The sequence below is a fragment of the Rhinatrema bivittatum genome, chromosome 8, assembly GCF_901001135.1.
Source record: "Rhinatrema bivittatum chromosome 8, aRhiBiv1.1, whole genome shotgun sequence".
Classification (NCBI taxonomy): domain Eukaryota; kingdom Metazoa; phylum Chordata; class Amphibia; order Gymnophiona; family Rhinatrematidae; genus Rhinatrema; species Rhinatrema bivittatum.
Window position 1 is genome coordinate 142,846,540 of NC_042622.1, and position 19,328 is coordinate 142,865,867.

The 19,328-nt window shown below is 44.9% G+C and overlaps 1 protein-coding gene across 1 annotated transcript in view; it reads left to right on the top strand.

The window, feature by feature from the left end:
- The first annotated feature begins 10,174 nt into the window (after positions 1-10,174).
- The window catches only part of SF1 (splicing factor 1), a 218,213-nt gene continuing 209,059 nt past the window's right edge, over positions 10,175-19,328 (top strand). The window contains exons 1-4 of the mRNA XM_029611672.1: positions 10,175-10,555; positions 11,015-11,140; positions 13,356-13,431; positions 16,694-16,846. Of these exons, the coding sequence (XP_029467532.1) occupies positions 10,525-10,555; positions 11,015-11,140; positions 13,356-13,431; positions 16,694-16,846 (386 nt within the window). The 5' untranslated portion in view covers positions 10,175-10,524. The remainder of the gene's footprint in view (positions 10,556-11,014; positions 11,141-13,355; positions 13,432-16,693; positions 16,847-19,328) is intronic.

A 19,328-nucleotide genomic window follows, 5' to 3' on the forward strand; every position in this document is an offset into this window, starting at 1 on the left:
TGGAGTAGTTCTGGGACATCGGGTTCCATCATGACAGTACAGAACGTTGTAGTGGGTGCATGTGGGCCCTTGCCCATGGAACGACTTCTAGGGTTGATGTCATGAGACCGAGGACTTGAAGGTAGTCCCATACCTCGGGGTGAGCATAGTTCAACAGTTTTTGCAACTGGTCCATCAGTTTCCTTCTCCTTGTGGGGGGTGGGGGGGGGGGAGAACGACCTTGTCTTGCTTGGTGTCAAACCAGACTCCCAGGTACTTCAGTGACTGGGAGGGCTGCAGACAGCTCTTGGCTGTGTTGACGACCCACCCGAGATTCTGCAGTAGATTCTTGACTCTGATGGTCACCTGGTAACTTTCCTCTACAGATTTTGCCCTGATCAGCCAATCATCCAGATATGGATGTATAAGGATTCCTTCTTTCCTCAGTGTCGCCGCCACTACCATCATGATTTTGGTGAACGTCCGAGGAGCGGTAGCTAGTCCAAAGGGTAGCGCCCGGAACTGGTAATGATGGTCCAGTATCGCGAAGTGTAGGAAGCGCTGATGGTCGTGGTGGACCGGGATGTAGAGATAGGCTTTGGATTGATCCAGTGAAGTCAGGAATTTTCCCGGTTGTACTGCCCTTATGGCTAAGCATAGGGTTTCCATGCGGAAGTGCGGTACCTTCAAGTAGCAATTGACGGTCTTGAGGTCCAGGATGGGCCTGAACGTTCCCTCCTTCTTGGGGACGATAAAATAGATGGAATAGTGACCAGTATTTTGTTGGTGCATGGGCACCAAAGGTTATCGCCTTTAGGCCGAGTAGTTTTGTCAGTGTGGTTTCCACTGCCATCCTCTTGGAGAGGGTGTGGCACGGTGATCTCACAAATTTGTTTGGAGGGATGCTGTGGAAGTCCAGAAAGTATCCTTCTCGAATGATGGTAAGGACCCAATTGTCCGACATTATCTCGACTCATCTTTGGTAGAAGAGGGTAAGTCTGCCCCCTATGGCTTCATCCTGTGGATGGGTCTGTAGATTCTCATTGTGGGGTGCGGCTGGGGCCTGTACCTGAGCCAGCTCCCCTCTTGTTGTGTCTGTTCCAAAAGGACTGGGCTCTTCTTGCGAGCCGAGGTGATTGGTATGTGTTTTTGTATGGTCTAAAACACTGTACTCCTCTGTCCTTGATTCTTCGGAGAGAGGAGCGCTGGTTTCTTTTGTTCCTGTCCTCCAGTAACCGAGGTACTGGGGATTCACCCCATTTGTTGGCTAACTTCTCCAGTTCGTTTCTGTACAGGAGGGATCCTTTAAAAGGTATTTTCTTGAGCTTCATCTTGGAGGTTGTGTCGGCTGACCAATTTCGAAGCCATAGTTGCCTTCTGGCTGCCACTATGGAAGAGACGCCCCTGGCTGAGGTGCGTACCAGGTCAGAGGTCGCATCCGTGAGGAAAGATATCACCAGTTCTAATGTTTCGGCGGAGGTGGTTGAGTCCCTGGAGAGAAGCAAGCAGGCACGTGTCACAACTGCGCAGGAGGAAGCGATCTGTAGGGTCATTGCTGCAACATCAAAAGACTGTTTAAGGATGGATTCCTGACGTCTGTCCTGGGCATCCATGAGTGCACCTCCTCCTGCGACTGGAATGGTGGTGCGATTTGAGATAGCGCAGACCATGGCGTCCACTTTTGGGAACCGTAGGAGTTCTTTGGCCGTGGGTTCCAGGGGGTATAGGGCTTCTAGGGCCCGTCCTCCTTTGAAGCTGGCCTCCGGGGCATTCCATTCCAGGTCAATCAGTTGTTGTACAGCCTGCAGCATTGGGAAATAGCATGAGGCCTGACGGAGACCGACCAAAATTGGGTTTGTCTTTGGCTCCGCTGTGGTACTTGTGCCTGGAATGGCCAGCGTCTTCAGGGTCAGAGACACGAGATCTGGTAACTCGTCTTTGGAGAAGAATTGCATCATGGTTCAGTATGGTTCCATCCCTGGAGGGATTTCCCCTTCCTCCAGGGAGTCAGACTCTTCCCCCCAGTTGTCAGTGTCCTCTAGGAGGAGGCTTTTGCCTGGATGGGGCACGTCTCGGGAGGTCAGAGAGGTGCTTGGAAGGTCTAGCACTTCTGGTGGAGACTGGGGCTGTGTCGCAGGAGGTACCGATTGCGCCTGGACAAAGGTTTGCAGCCCTTTGAAGAATTCCACCCAGGAAAAAGTCCCTGGGTCCATATTGAATCCAGTGGAGGCCTCCGAAGTGCCCATCTCAGTAGGGGCCGAGTCGGAGATACAGAGGTCCGGGGTACTATCATTGGTGGAGCCGGATCCCTCTACTGGCTGAGGGGGGCCTTGCTTCGGTTCCCCCTGAGTTTCTTTGCACTGCAGGCATAGGACAGAGGCCACTTCGGGTTGCGCAGCTTTCAGGTGGCAGGCTGGGCAGAGGACTTGTCCCTTGGCTTTCTTGGCCGGTGGTGCCATGATTTGTGCGCGTGGAGTGGCTCAAAATTCATCTGTGCGCGTAGGTGCGCGTGCCGGGAGACTTAGTTGTGTGCTCTGGGTGCGCCGACGATGTGCGTGCAGGATGCGGAAGATGTGCGTGCAGACCGCTATTTGTGCGCTTGACAGGGATGCACGTGCTGCTGTGCGCACAGGCCTATCTGTGCGCCTGGCACCATTGTGCATGTCGCTGTGCGCCCATCACCATTGTGTGCATCGCTGTACGCACGGCACAGATGCATTCATCACTGTGCGAACAAGTCGTTTATGCACCGGGCTCGCCGCTATGTGCCCGGCTCGGTTGTGTGGACAATACAGCAATCAAGGGGGGAAATGGCGCGATGACCACGAGGACAAGATGGCGACCTCCCCGGAGGGTCTCCACGTGTGAGGACCCTCGCACTGGATCGGGGGTAAGCCCGGACGGGGCTGCTCAACCCGATTTAACAGACGTCGGAAGGACGATCTGTCCGGCTAACCGAGCCTCGGAGACCTTAAGAAAGTTTTCTAGCTTACCTTGTCTCGGCCCTTCTCGGTTTTGTGCCAGGTGGTCTCCAGCTGCGGGGGGAAGAGGGAAAATACCTTCACCACCACGCTAGGTATTGCACCCACTGCCTCTCAGCCACTCTGGGGGCTAAGTCCACGCCGGGAACTGGCTACCGGACCGAGACTTACCTCTGAGGGATCTTGGAAATCTCCTCAGGAATTCTCAACTGGGGAAGGGATCCTTAGGTATCACCGCAGGAGAGTGGGGCTAGTCTTGTAGAGGGAAGATTTCTTTCTTCTTTGATTTGGATTTTCTAACACTGTGTAAGTGTGTGTAGTGTCCCTTCTGCTTAGGAGACAGAGAAATAATGAAGAGCTAAGCTTCCTGCATGGGTATATGTAAGCTGATGTCAGCTTGAAATATGACTCCGTCTCCCATCTGTTATCAGGAGTACACCATACCCATTGATCCTCAGTCCATCTGCTACACGCTAGGAAAACTAAGATCTGCAACAGAGTGGACACGCGGGAAGGAGTAGATAGAATGAGACATGATTTAAGGAAGCTTGACCGATGGTTGAAGATATGACAGCTTGGATTCAATGCCAAGAAGTGCAGAATCATGCATCTGGGGCATGGTAATCCAAAAGAGCTGTATGTGATGGGTGGTGAAGGGCTGCTTGACAGAGCAAGAAAGGGACCTTGAGGTGATAGTGTCTAGCGATCTGAAAACGGTGAAGCAATGTGACAAGGCGATAGCTAAAGCCAGAAGAATGCTGGGCTGTGTAGAGAGAGGAATAACCAGTAAGAAAAAGGAGGTGATAATGCCCTTGTACAAGTCCTTGGTGAGGCCGCACCTGGAGTATTGTGTTCAGTTCTGGAAACAGTATCTCAAAAGGGACAGAGGCGGTTCAGAGAAGGGCAACAAAAATGGTGGTGGATCTACATCAAATGACTTATGAGGAGAGGTTGAAGGTCTTAAATATACATACTCTGGAGGAAAGGAGGTGCAGGGGAGATATAATACAGACCTTCAGATACCTGAAAGGTTTTAATGATGCAAAATCAACAGCTTTCTCTGTTTGAAAGAAATTAGTAGAACTACAGGGGTCATGAAATGAAACTCCAGGGAGGAAGACTCAGAACCAACATCAGGAAATATTTCTTCACCGAGAGGGTGGTGAATGCCTGGAATACCCTTCCGGAGGAGGTAGTTAAGACAAAAATGGTGAAAGATTTCAAAGGGGCGTGGGATAAACACTGTGGATTCCTAAAGACTAAAGAATAGAAATGAAGAAAAAAGTGCATGGGGGTAACTTGCTGGTGAGGCGGTTACTACCCTTAACCAATAAGCCTTCATACTGTTGATACAACTCCAATATTGCTCTCTGCTCTCATGGTAAGGGGAAAAGAAAAAAAAAGGGAATCAGATACAGAGAGCAACCAAGGACACTAAATTTTAAGATCTGGGAAAACAAATAAGCATGGGGTAACTTGCTGATTTGGCTGTTACTACCTTAACTAATAAGCCTGATACCTTTGAAGTTATCATAAGCTTGCTGGGCAGACTGGATGGACCATTTTGTCCTTTTCTGTCATCATTTTTATGTTTCTATGTTATATCTTCCTCTGCACCTCCTCTCTTCCAGGGTTTATATATTCAGATCCTTCAGCCTCTCCTCATAAGGCTTCTGATACTGATCCCACACCATTTCTGGTCGCCCTTCTCTGAACCATCTCCATCCTATCTCTATCCTTTTTGAGATAAGGGCTCCAGAACTGAAAACAATAGTCCTCACCAAAGAGCTGTACAAGGACATCATCACCTCCTTTTTCTTACTGGTTACTCCTCTCTCTATGCAGCCCAGCATTCTTCTGGCTTTAGCTATCGCTTTGTTGCATTTCTTCTAGCTTGGTCCAATTTAAAAGCTAGAGACATGGGTAGCTCTGTAGGTGGGTCCCGGAGAGGAGGAATAAGAGTTTGAGCCCAGGTAGGAACAGACAGGCCTTAAGTCTCCAGGAGAAACAGCTCCTCTCCTGTACGAATATGAAGGTTGAAGGTAAATGCTGAGATATGAATACTGGAGATAAATACTGATTGTGAATCTGGCTGAAGGTAAGCCATTGAAGCTGGTTAATGTGTTTATGGGAAATAAGGTTTATGTAAGAAGTGTCAGGGTCCAGCCTGTCTATCCTCTGGGAAGTTATAGACTGCCTCTACCTTCTTCCATGGTCATAAGCGAAGTACAGGCATTAGACATTTACACCTCTTATATGCAAATATTCCTCAGACTTCAATCTAAATTCTTTCCTAAAATAGTTTCAGAATTCAATTTAAATCAAGAAATAGCACTTCCAGCCTTTTTCCCAGAACCACATGTGTCTATAAATGAACAGATCTTGCACACCCTGGATTGTAGAACACATTTATGAACTATTTAAACAGAACAAAAACATTTAGAAATTCATCACAGCTTTTAATTTTGTATGAAAAGGATCAACAGCGAACATGCAAACCTTATCAAAATGGTTTATACAATGCATTTCTTACTGCTATGCAGCCCAGAAAATAGAAATACCACACAAAATAAAACCGCATCAAGTATGATCCATGAGTGCATCAATGGCATATCACAACTTGGTTTCACTCCAGGATATCATAGTCAACTGTCCATATGTTTATGCAGCATTACTGTCTAGATCAGTGGTTCTCAACCTTTTTTTGGCCAGGACACACCTGACAGATGGTTCTTACATGTGTGACACACTGAACATGTGACCATCACGGGGCCAAATGTAAACATGCACTCTGCATCCACAGGAATCCCCTCAACCCCCAGCAATGAGTGCAGAGCAGATCTAGGGCATTACTCTGTACAACTCACCATACAAAAAAGATATTCTGGTTCTGATGACATCCCAGTAAAAGCAAAAGAAACTCCTTTTATTACCAGGCAAAATAGCCTTCCTTATGAAAAGACGGTAATTTACCGCTAATGCATATCCTATTGAGAAAACACAACAAATAAGATTGATACAAATGCCTACATGCTAGTAAAATACCTCACCTCAGTCACACACCCTTCACCAAGTACAGAAAAACCACAAATTATAAATATGGAGACGGAAACTGGAATGGAAAACCAAAAAAGCCACTCTGCATGCAGTGCGAACCTGGAGAAATGGAAAGAGAAATATAGCACCTAACAGACTCTCGGGATTTGCAATAATGCACACAAACTAACCCGCACAAAGTTACACCTGTATTATGGAACACACTCAAACAATAACAATCCTATCTAAGAAATACAACTATTAAACCAGGCCCTAAACACTAATACATTTCCTATTGGGAAAACAGAATAAGCCAAGCTGCTATAGAGCCCCACACAGAAATAATTGTAAAGCTATACTAAAAATGTTACAAAACAGCTGCTGAATAGAATAATATCCAACAATTAAAAATTCATAAAATTATTAAAACATGTCCAAATATCAATAAAATATTTCAAAACAGCAGACATCGCATAATATCCAATAATTAAAATGGCAGTCAATCACGAAAAATAAATTTAAAAAGCCACCTTTACTTACCCTCTCCAGCAACTCTCCTACTCCTTTTCCTTCCAGGCCAATAGCACTCACCAGAAGCAGCAAGAGCTGCTGAAGCTCTGTCCTCACAGTTCTCTTCCTTAGCGCCCACAACCAGTCACTCACACACACACATCCCCCCAATTAGACCCCAAGACCAGTCTCGGTCTCTCTCACACCAGTCATCTTCCTGACCAGTCTCTCTCTCTCACACACAGAAACACATCACCTCCCTGATCAGTCTCTCTCTCAATCACATTCATAGTCTCTTATATACAAGCTCTCAATCACACACAAATGCTCTCGCACCCATTCACACCAGATCTTACCCAGGCTTCCATTCACACCCACACACACAAGCTCCCATTCACACCAGCTCTCACCCAGGCTTCCATTCACACCCACACACACAAGCTCTCACTCAGGCTTCCATTCACACCCACACAAGCTCTCACCCAAGCACCCATTCACACCAGCTCTCACCAGGCTTCCATTCACACAAGCTGTCACCCAAGCACCCATTCACAACAGTTCTCACCCTGGCACCCATTCACACCCACACACACACACAAGCTCTCACCCAGGCACCCACAAACACAAGCTCTCACCCATGCATTCATTCATACCCACACACACAAGCGCTCACCCATGCATCCATTCACACCGACAGACACAAGCTCTCACCCAAGCACCCATTCACACCAGCTCTCACCCATGCATCCATTCACACCCACAGACACAAGCTCTCACCCAGGCTTCCATTCACACCCACACAAGCTCTCACCCAAGCACCCATTCACACCAGCTCTCACCCAGGCTTCCATTCACACAAGCTGTCACCCAAGCACCCATTCACACCAGCTCTCACCCTGGCACCCATTCACACCCACACACACACACAAGCTCTCACCCATGCATCCATTCACACCCACACACACAAGCTCTCACCCATGTATCCATTCACACCGACAGACACAAGCTCTCACCCATGTATCCATTCACACCGACAGACACAAGCTCTCACTCAGGCACCCATTCACACCGACAGACACAAGTCTCACCCAGGCACTCAATCACACACACACCAGCTCTCACCAGAAACTTATTCTTCCTTCATTGCAGGGATGGGCTCCAATTCTGCCGCGGCTTTACTCCAGTGGGCCTTCTTTTTTCATCACCGCAGGAATGGGCTCCCGTGGTGGCCTCGGTTGGGGTCATTTCCTCTTTGCCGCCATGGGGATGGGCTCCCATGGTGGCCTCAGCTGGGGTTGGGTTTCCTTTTCGCCGCCACAGGCTGTGGTGGCCTTGCTTGGTCGGGGTCGGGTTTCCTCTTCACCGCCATGGGAATGGGCTCCCGTGGCAGCCTTGCTTCATCAGAGTCGGGTTTTCCTCTTCACCGCCACGGGAATGGGCTCTCGTGGCGGCCTTGTTTCGTCGGAGTTCAACACTTCTATTCCTCCCACCCCACGCTTTATGATGCCTGCCTCACTGGCCAATCAAAGGCTTCCTCCCTTCTTCCTACTCCCACTGGCAGGCAGAATGAAGGAGGCTTCCCACTGGGCAGTGGGGGTAGGAAGAAAGGAGGCTTCCAATTGACCCGTGGGGATGGAAAAAGGAAGAAGGAAAGTACAATGGGGCAATGGGACATCGGGAGATGTGACACACCTGCTGGTGTGTCGCGACACACCGGTTGAGAAGCGCTGGTCTAGATAAAGACTCATGTAAAGAGAGTCAATTTGGACAAGCAGTACTGAAAAACATTCTTACATAACTAAAGTAAACTTCCCGCACTAGGTACAATGGGTTGCTAAGAAATCTGAATCACAAACCTCTTCCAATGGAACTCTCAGATGGGAAGTCCCATCTTGTGTCGCTGTTTGAGATGCTTGTCCATGGAGAAAACAAAGTTGCCTACCTGTACCATTTTTTTGGTGGATTAGCAGAACAAGCAATCACATAATCCTGCACTCTTCTCCAGGAAGTTTACCAAGCTTGGAAAGAAACTGACGAGACTTATGTGTGGAGATGCTAGTGCGGGAAGACCCGCATATGCTCAGAAACGAAGACTTGAACTTTCTCATCTTGGAGAGACAAATCAAGCAATTCAGTGCAGTTGGATGCTGTCACCCATCTTGGGTGGCTGTTTGTTCTGCTGTCTACGGAGAAACCTGCTACAGGTAAGCAGCTTTGCTTTTTCATTCAATGCAAAATTAAGCTAACCCTTGAGGTAGACAACAAGAAATGGATCTACTCTTTGGGTTCTATTGGATTTTGCCAACCTGCCAACAGGTTAAGAACATAAGAAACTGCCATACTGGGTCAGACCAAGGGTTCAACGAGCCCAGCCTCCTGTTTCCAACAGTGGCCAATCCAGGCTAAAGTACCAAAAACTACTGATGCTAGTAATACCGTAGCAGTGGCTAGTTTCTAAGTCAACTTGATTAATAGCAGGTGATGGATTTCTCTTCCAAGAACTTATCCAAACCTTTTTTAACCCCAGCTACACTAACCACATCCCCTGGCAACAAATTCCAAAGTTTAATTGTGCGTTGAGTGAAAAAGAATTTTCTATGATTAGTTTTAAATGTGCTACATGCTAACTTCATGGAGTGCCCCCTAATCCTTCTATTATCCGAAAGAGTAAATAACCGATTCACATTTACCTGTTCTAGATCTCTCATGATTTTAAAGACCTCTATCATATCCCCCCCCCCAGCTGTCTCTTCTCCAAGTTGAACAGCCCTAACCTCTTTAGTCTTTCCTCATTGGGGAGCAATTCTATCCCCTTTACCATTTTGATCGCCCTTCTCTGTACCTTCTCCATCGCAACCACATCTTTCCTGAGATGTGGCAGCCAGAATTGTACACAGTATTTAAGGTGCGGTCTCACCATGGAGTGATACAGAGGTATTATGACATCCTCTTGTTTTATTCACCATTCCCTTCCTAATAATTCCTAATATTGTTTGCTTTTTTGACTGCCACAGCACACTGAGCTGACAATTTAAAAGTATTATCCACTATGAGGCCTAGATCCCTTTCCTGGGTGGTAACTCCTAATATGGAATCTAATATCGTGTAACTAAAGCATGGGTTATTTTTCCCTATATGCATCACCTTGCACATCCCCATTAAATTTCATCTGCCATTTGGATGCCCAATTTTCCAGTCTCACGAGGTCCTCCTGCAATTTATCACTATCCGCTTGTGATTTAACTACTCTGATTAATTTTGTATCATCTGCAAATTTGACTATGGTTGGAAGCAGGATATTGAAATTGGAAGACCCTTGGTTTGACCCAGAATGCCATATTTTATGTTATACGTTTTCCTACGATAAACTCCTGAACCAATCACACAGTTTATTTTTTCCCGCGCGTGTCCCAACCATAGCCAATCAGACTGCAGCAAAAGATTTATTGCCTTGCTATTTGCTTCTTGCATAATACATTTCCTTAGTAACTGCAGTCTGACTGACAAACGTCCTAACCAATCCTCTTCCGGACCTGAATCCTACCAATAGCCATAGAGGGGAGGAACACGGGTCGAAGAACTCTATTCGTTCAGCCGCTAGCTGTTGTGATTGACGGTCCATCCGATCAATAAGAAAAGATGAAGCGGGAAGCAATGTTTAGAAGGGTCAACGCGAAAATGAGGCTGTGAATTAGGTCCCGCCTTCTCGCCGAGTTTCGGGAAAGTTCTCGGACGGTGGTTTTCTGGGAGGCGGTTAAATTTCGGTTGAAGTAGGATTTTGTTTAGTTTTGTTTTGATTTTCAATTTAAATTATGTAAAGAAAATTCTCGCGTGACAAAATTCCAACACCAGTTTTAAAAAAAGCCACCAGTATCCATAACGTGCCGCTGAAAAGGGAGGCTTCCGCCATTTTGTATTTTTTTCCCTTCCTCTGTTGTCGTTGCGTGAGGAGATAATATAAAGATAATAAAAGGGGTACTGTTTTTGTTTGGTACCTTCGCGGGGCGGCAGCTGTCGGATGGCGACCGGAGCAAACGCCACACCGCTGGGTAAGCTGCAACGGGGTTTCGAGTCGCCGGGCTCTGTTGTTGCCGCCGGGTTCCCCTTCCTACCGTTCTCGGGCCTGGTTCTGCAGCCTCCGCCGCCGCCTCCTCCTCCGATCCAGCCGCACGCAGTACAGTCGCCTCCTCCTCCTCCCCCTTCGCCCCCTGCCGCTTCTCCGCCGTCGCCCCCGGCCGCATCCTTCCCAGCGGCCATGGCGCTGTACCAGCAGCTGTCACTGTCGCCCGCTTCCTCCCAGTCGCAGAAAGCAGGCAAGGCTGCAGGGGGAGGTGAGTGAGGAAGGGATAAACCTGGGGCTTAGGTTAATATGGGGGGAAATCTGATTAAAGAGGGAAACCATGGAAGAAATTAAAGGGTAGGCTGGTGGGGGAGATCTGTAGGGTTGGCGATGGGGCTCTGGGGACCAGAGGTGTTAAATGCATTCATTTATTTTTATTTTTTTGTAGATTTCAGTAGGAAGCGGAAGAGAAGCCGCTGGAACAATGAGACGTGTGACCAGAAGACGATCATCCCGGGAATGCCGACAGTCATCCCTCCGGGGCTTTCTCGGGATCAAGAAAGAGCTTACATAGGTAACCAGTTTTGTTCTCCGATTTTTCTGCTTATCCATATCTTGTATATTTCTCTGGTGGTTTTCTGTGACTAGACAATTTTTTTCTAGTTGATAGTTGTACAGTTTTCTGGTATTTCTCCCCCCCCCCCCCCCCCCCCAGCCGTTGATTCCATTCTGTGACATTTAATTTCTGCTCATGGGTAGTCTGCCTTCATTATAGTTTTGTGTTTTATGGTGAAAGATGTTTCTCCACAGAGTGGCAAAACTGGGTGTGTGAAAGGAGGAATGTTTAATGTATGCTGATAGAAAAGTTAAACTTTTTTTTTCTCCTTTTGAAGAGGTATAGTGACATAAACTAGGTTAAAGATCCATTAGGCTTCTATGCTGCAAACAAGTTTCTCCACTGGAGAAACATTGTGTACAACCTTGTTTTTCAAATGGATCTACAATATATTTAAGTAAATGTATGTTTCATGTCCCAGCTTTGTATAAGAAGTTCCTTCCTCTAGGTTCTGCTGCTGTTCAGAATTTAAAAAAAAATCAAATTGCCATTAAAATTTGTGTTCAAGGTTATAAAAGCAGAGCTCTTCTTTAGGCAGTGTTTTTGCTTTAGTGGTGTTCTATGTAAAACTTTTAACATTTTCCTATATCTTCTTGTTCTGAGCAGATCTCTAGAGAATCGATTTTATTTAAGTTGGGAATCTGCTGCTACCCAAATAGGTTAATATTGCTGAGAGGGAGCTAATGCTTTAATGTGTGGTGCAGTTTGCTACATTATTGTAACAATGAACAATGTAAAACCGTGTATGTCTGACTTGTTTTCAGAATATTTCTGTATAATGTCTACTTTTTGCTTTTGACTGAGAAGTTCCAAACTGTTTGAAAATATTGATACTAAATCCAGGTTTCTGTCAACATTCCAAAACCCATCTGTAAGCATGACATACATCCCTTCAGTCCTCCTTTTTCCCTTTTTCCCTTTTCCCCTCCCTCTCCCCCATCACTGGCCACAAATTGCCCTTCCCCCTTTAGCACTTTTTGCTTGGCAAGACCATTGCAGATTGTCTATTCTTCATATTGAATTTGTGGCTATAATTCGTTTTTATTTATAAAATTTTGCATCTTACCTCTCAGGTCTTCTGCAAAAGGGCTCTTGGGCTTGGACTTTGACAGCAAGTCACATACTCAGCCCAGGGTCATGTTCTTCCTGTGCAGGCTGAGTAGGGTGGCTTTTGTTTAAGAGGTAGTGCTCAAATATCTGGCTATAATGTTTTATTATGTATTTTTATATGGCTTAAGTCATAAATTGTAAGCTGCATTGAGTGACCCATTTGGGTTGGGATTGTGGCATAATAAAAAATATATTTACATAAGGGAAGAAAGGTGAGCTTTGTACAAGATGGGGAAACTTGTGGATTGGAAGTTGTGGCCCTTTAGTATCCAGCTGATGAAGTTGGCTATCTAGTGATCAAAATAGTTTCAGAAATGTAATTTTTTTTTTAAGGACTTTTTAACTGTCACATTCCTAATATGGAGGAAACATAGTAATAACACTTTCAGTGTCTAGGTGTAAAATTGGCTTTGGAATCTGAGTGACGGTGTTCAGGTGATGCAAAGGGAAAACATTAAGAATGGGATGCTTCTACGCCGGAGGTGGGATGGGATCTTGTAGCGTTGCTTTGTTTTGATATGTCAAATAGAAACCACACTGCATCTTTTTGATGGAGAATGGTTTTGTTACCTAAATCTGTATTAAAAGTAGTGTAGCTTTACCATTTTTGATAGATCAACTTCACTAAGTTGGTAACAGTTACTAAACTGTAACTATGTCTCACATGAATCTGATTTACATGATTAAAGACTGCTAGTGGGCTTAGCTCTCTGCTGGTTTACAAAATCTGTATTTGCTGCTAGTTTGTTTCTGAAACACTTGAAATTAATTGCATATGTTCAAGGGAGCAGGCAGCTCCTTCACCTAACCCCTGTTTAAATTAACAGTTTGCTTCCTAATTGGTGATGAAAGCTGTGATTAGTTAGATGCTAATAATAGTAGTGCTTTTTTTCATATTCCCGCTGAAGTAGATACCTGGAGCATTTGGGGGAGCTTTTTCCCCTCTAAACAATGACATGTCAGTCTCCAGTTCTTCATACTTTTGTTGTTAAGATTTGAGTTGTTTTGTGGTAACATTGTCTTTTTTCCATCCTTTTTTCTTTCCTAACCTGGTTTCTTCCAGTGCAACTACAGATAGAAGACCTGACTCGTAAACTGCGCACAGGAGACCTGGGGATCCCCCCTAACCCTGAGGACAGGTTGGGAATACAGTTGTACAGCTGACAGTAACGCTTTTTACCTTTCTCAATACATTTTTGGTGACATCATAATGGCAGTTTCTCCTATGAAACCTTTCAAGTCAGGACTCTTGGGACAGCTTTGGGCTGGGAATTGTTTAATTGATAGATTAAGGAAGTTTGGAAATGGAACAAAACTGTAAAATCGAGATTGCCTAAGAAATCAAGTTGTACCAGCGATGAAACAGTAAACTAATTTTTGGTTTCTGGTCCTGACTTTTGTAAATCCAATTTTATTTACTGTAAATTTTTCATTATAAAGCAACAAGCAAAAATGTTAATTTTTAGAATGAAAATAGATGTTGAACTTGTGGAGTGTCCCTCCCATATAGAAATGGAGCAATGAAAGTGAAATCTTTGGGTTTCCTGTTTCCTTCAGCTTCCTGGTCATAGCTGCTAATTTCATTTGTTAAAGTCACTATTTTACATGGTTGGGTACTTCACAGAGAGATTAGAATACAGCACTCAGGATATTTCCTGGTGGAACCTCTAACTTTATGCTTATTCTATTGGTGGTGATGTCTTATCAGGGAAGAACATACAGCGAGCTGTGAATTTCATTTTCTCTGTGCAGTAACCATTTTGGAGTAGGTGTAAGCTTGAGGTCTGAGCAATAGATCTTAAGAGACAAACCCATTTTGAGATGCTACCCTCAGAAAGCAATATTAAATGGCTGGTTTTGCTGTTCTGATGGGTGACAGAAATCCTATGGCAGCCTTTAAGAACTGATTTGATCACCAGTTTTTATTGGTAGTTGGCCATGTAGCCACTGGGTTTCAGAAGGATTTCTGTGGTTTGGGTACCATAATCTTGGTCTATGCCAGTAACTGCAGCAGGGTGGCCATAGCTCTATATTTTCCCAAATTCTGGGTGGGGGGGGGGGGGGGGTTTCTCATAGGTATGCCTTAGAATTTAAATCTCTATCTTAGCATTTAATTAGCTTGAAAAAGTGTGTGATGGGCTGCTAAACCCTTGAACACAGCTTTTCATTTGGTTTGGGTGACCTGTTCTGTTTTGCTGGTAGTAAATATTGTCCACCTTTTTGGGATATTAAACCTGGAGACCTGATTCAATTTGGGTGGAAGGGATCTGTTTATTCTTACAGAATGTTGCAGTTTGGACAGTTGCGGTCACTTCACTAAACTAATGTGTAAAGTAACCAGTTTACTTTAATGGGTTTAACACTTTTTTGTGTACAGTTAAACTGTTCAGAGATGAGCATGACACTCCCTTTTACATTCCTGGGATTTCTGTTGTGTAATAGCATGGGACACAACCGAAAGACTTTTTCCTTGGAATCCAAGATTTGTGCTTGTGACAAGCTAATTGGTGGATAAGGTGATTTAATAGCTACGGTATTAAAACCATTTGCTTGTTTATCTGTGCTAGGAAATTTGCTCTCTAGACCCAGCGCCATTAGTTCTATTTGTCATAATGAAATGGTTGCATTTCCAGCATCACTTGGAAATTTCAGTCTCCTAGTGTTAATGCTTTCTTTTTAGTTGTCTGGGGTTATGGACTATAAAGTGTTGCTAGATCTTCCACCAAAGGTGGTTCTTAACCCTCTCAGGAAACAGAATTAAATGCTAGCTGCATGTTCTCATCTTCCCTTGGTCAATTGAATTTAAAGCGAACCTTTTCAAATTTAACCTGTTGGGCATTTAAGCCCTAACATAAAATTCCTACTACAAAGCAGTGATTTTTCATGAAAACTGCTATATAAAGGGTCCAGCATGCCCTGGCAGTCTGAAATTCTTGTTAGGCTGCATTTAAAGGACTTACTATGAAAAGGAAATCATATACAGTACTGTGCATACTAGTGGTTGAGTCTTTTAAATGCCAAGTTACTAATTTAAAAATTATCAAAACACAAAACGGGCCATCCGGCATTAAACTGTTACTTTTCAATCTGATTGGGGCTGAGCATGTATCGCCTGTAAGAAACAGATAAAATGCAACACAACTCCTTTTGAGGCACTGCATGCCACAGAAGTCCACTATTTAATCACTATATTTTAAGCTTAAATTTTAGAAGTTACAGGTGGAATTCTAAAATGATTAGTAAGTTTCGGGGTGGGGGGGGATATGACTCTTACTTCCATTGTTCTAGGAGTTTGTTCTTAATGTTTGACATGATAGGTATAGAAATATAATAATGCTGAGTCATGAACCAACTTTTCCTTTTTTGTGTCTGGTATTTGATGTGATCAAAATGTCTACTTTAGGCTAAGAAGACAGCTGAGAGAATAATGCCCAGATATTAATCCTTGTTCTCTAACCACCTAGAAAAGGTCTTTAATAAAAGGTGTTTAATAACCTGACACCAGTAACTTCTTCCCTTCTTGCAGCTTGCACCTAAATTTCATCAAAGGCAAAAACCTTTTTTTCTGAGTAAAAATTGTAGACCTGTAACTTTTTTTTTTCTTACTGCAAATAAAAATACAAAACAGCTGTGGTGAATAAAACTGACACTTTTGTTTACTTGTAGCTATGTCTCACTCTTAACCCACTTTCTGAGCATCTAAACCTTTTTTGTGTGGAGCAGGTTGAGCTCTCCCCTCTTTGGTGGTTTACAGGTCCAGAATATGGGTCAGATAAGGTTTCACAGGCACTGCAGCCTCTGCTGGAAGCTGCAGAATAATTTTAACACTTGTTTTTCTCTAATCCAGCAATCCCCTCTCCCACAGCCTCGAACTCTCAAACAGTTGAAAGTTGACCTTGAAGTTGGCGACACATTGAAGGGGAACAGAGCAGAAGTTCTTGATCATGGTTTTGGCTGCCGTAGAACTCTTGCTTTCTGCTTTAGCTGGCCAAGCTAAATTACTTTTTAGCAGCTCTCCATTTTGGGTTATTACAGTATCCAGTGGCCTTCCTCTTACTCCCCAGAACTGAACTTTAAGTCCTTTTGGATGTTTTTTTCTAACTTTACAAAAATGTAGCTGCATTGGCAGAGTCAGAGTTGACTTGTATAAAACTATAGTTGTAGGCCAAACTATGATAATTCTTAGCTGAAATTTCCTACCAAGCACAATTTTTATTTTTTAAATTTCTTATAGTAATATCCCAGCTCTTGCTGTATTTTTCTGTCCCCTCTCCTCAAAACCAGATAGTATTTAGTTTCTATAGATTTTGTAGAACTCTGCAATATAGGATGTGAAACAATGGATTTTAATGTTCATGGGGTCATGTACAAGATGGAATAATTCCTGGGTGCTTTCTGCAGGTCCCCTTCCCCTGAGCCGATTTACAATAGTGAGGGGAAGCGCCTGAACACGCGCGAGTTCAGAACAAGGAAAAAGCTGGAAGAGGAGCGACACAACCTAATCACAGAGATGGTGGGCCTCAACCCAGACTTTAAGCCACCGGCTGATTACAAGTAAGAATGGGTGTGGGCAGAAACACAAATTGCAGAATAAAAATATGTAATTGTTTGCTTTCTACATAGATTTTGTCCCACCATATTAGTCCAGGTGCATGGGTTTGCTTCATTACCAGCAAATGAAGACAAATAGACTGCTGACATTACCCTGTATAGGTTATTATGCAGCCTGCAGCTCTTCAGTATTTATTTTAAACAAATGGTAGACCTGGGCCCATGCATCTGTAGTATGAAGAAAGGGTTATTCCAACCCCCTCCCCACCCCATCCCCGTTTTGAGTAGGGCTGAGCATGGGGTTGGTGGTCCCTGTCTGGCATTGGCCCAGAAAAAGGCTCTTGTACGGGAGTGGGTGTTTGATAGTCTGGCCCCCCTCTCCTTTAAAAAAAAAAAAAAGAAGGGGGGGGGAGCTGCTAGGAAGAGCACCTTGTGTACAAGACAAGGTTTGTCCTTGTTGAAGAAAATGAGCAAAAGGAAGAGAAAACTGGCGTGTTCTCCCAAAGTCTTGGGGGTAAGGGAGGGTGGAAAAAAGGATGTTAAGAGAGACTTATTGCTTGCTGGATCAGTCCTTGCTGTGGAAACCTGGAAAAAGGACCTACCACATGGATGGCAGGGCTAGCTGAGTATGAGAGGTGCTGTGGGAGCTCAGCATCTTTCTGCTGTGCTCAGATTGGGCCTTCCAATACAGGTGCAAAGGTGGGTGTCCCCTCTCATAGAAGGTAGGTGTTGGGGAGGTTCTGGCAGCAACGGGCCTGAATCTGTTGGCAGAGCCTGATACAGGCCCTTCTGCAGGAAGGGGGATCAGACAAAGTGGGACCATGGTGTCATATTATCAGGTCGCCAGCCTGGGAGAAAAGTGGGGTGTTTTTTTTTCCTTTCTTGTCCTGCTAAATGATTGGGGTTTTTTTCTGTTGATAAGCAGGGCTGAATTAGCCATGATCTGTGCGTGACGTTATTTGGCAGCACTGTATGGATTTGTTTCTCTAATATAGTAGAACTTTAAGTTGTACTGAGCATATGGGAGTTCCTATAGCCTCTTTAATCTGTCTGTGCTTTGCACTAACAGTCTTTGGCATAATTTTTTCACTAAACTAAATTTTTCTAAACCACACTGTTTCCAGCAACCCATAACAGCACTCTTCAATGCTATTTAGCCTTTTGGCTTCAAGAATAAAAAAGGTTTTTTAGGTATTGCCTCTAACATGGCTGCTAGGAAAATCATTAATGAACAAATCATGTCTATAACAAATGGCCATGAGCAATGTTGCATCTGTCCGGGTCTGGATCATGACTAGCCCAACTGTATGGCTTGTGGCATAATGTTCCCATGCTTCCCGTGGTCTTGAGTGGTGAAACTTGCAAGCCTCCAGTTTCATAGCAAGAATAGGTCTGCTTCCAGAAGTTGCCACTCTTCTAGTTCATTTTGGAGCCACCGAAGTAAATCTTTATTTGAAGCTTCCCCTCACTGAGATGACCTGGCCTGGTAGTCAACAGATGCATCAAGTCCTAAGCATCCTTGCTCAAAAGTTTGTCAAACTACCTACTAAGGTTAAGCACAGAGACTCACCAGTACTGTCAAAAAAAAAAAAAAAAAAAGGATGAGATGCTGCATCGTCATGTACCCTCCAGCAATTAGTGGAAGCCATCACAAGGCATAGTAGAGTGCTCGACACACTGTATTGGTGCAAGGTATTGAAGCCATCTGAATCCAGAGCCACAAAGGAATGCTTGATGCACGGGACATCACTGACACACAGTGCATTGAAGTATGTGACTTGTAAGGTGCTGCTATAGACTCAATCAGCAACCACATTGATGTATATGATATAGAAGGATTTGTAAATACTTTCAATTAGCTAAATGAGGTGCCGTATCTATCTCCATATTCTCATCGTAGTGCTAGACATGCCAAACAATTGGTATCCTTTCCTGTCCTACCAGTGCACCCAGGTCAATACTGTGTCCAGGAAATACTGAAAGTGGTTTTAACTACTTGGCTGTATATGCCTACAGCATCTCTATGCTAGATGAGTTCAGCACCAGAGCTTCCCGGCTCTCCAGAAATGGGGTGTGCTCCCGATGCCTCTCGGGTGGGGAGGGCCCCTCTGGCGGCGCAGGTCACTCGAGCCCGAGGTCGAGTTCCCCGATGCATGGCCAGGCCGATCCCGACAAACCATGGGAACGGTGGCCATTTTGGGTATTTCACCCGAAGCAGCTTCTGATTCTCCAGGGGCAGAGGAGCTGGATTCGCTGACTTTTACCCCTCAATCTGAGCCCGGTACGTGCTCAGGGGGATGCCACGGCCCCCCCCTCCCCCCGTGGAAAAATCGTCCCAGGCCCGTTTTACTTCGGATTTTGTGCTCCTTCTGCACAAATCATATCTAGCTAGCCTGCAGGAGGAGGAGGAACCCCTGCTCCCCCCACCCTCCGAAACTCTCCCGGATGCCCGCGTAGTCTCCCGCCACGGTTTAGGATACGCAAG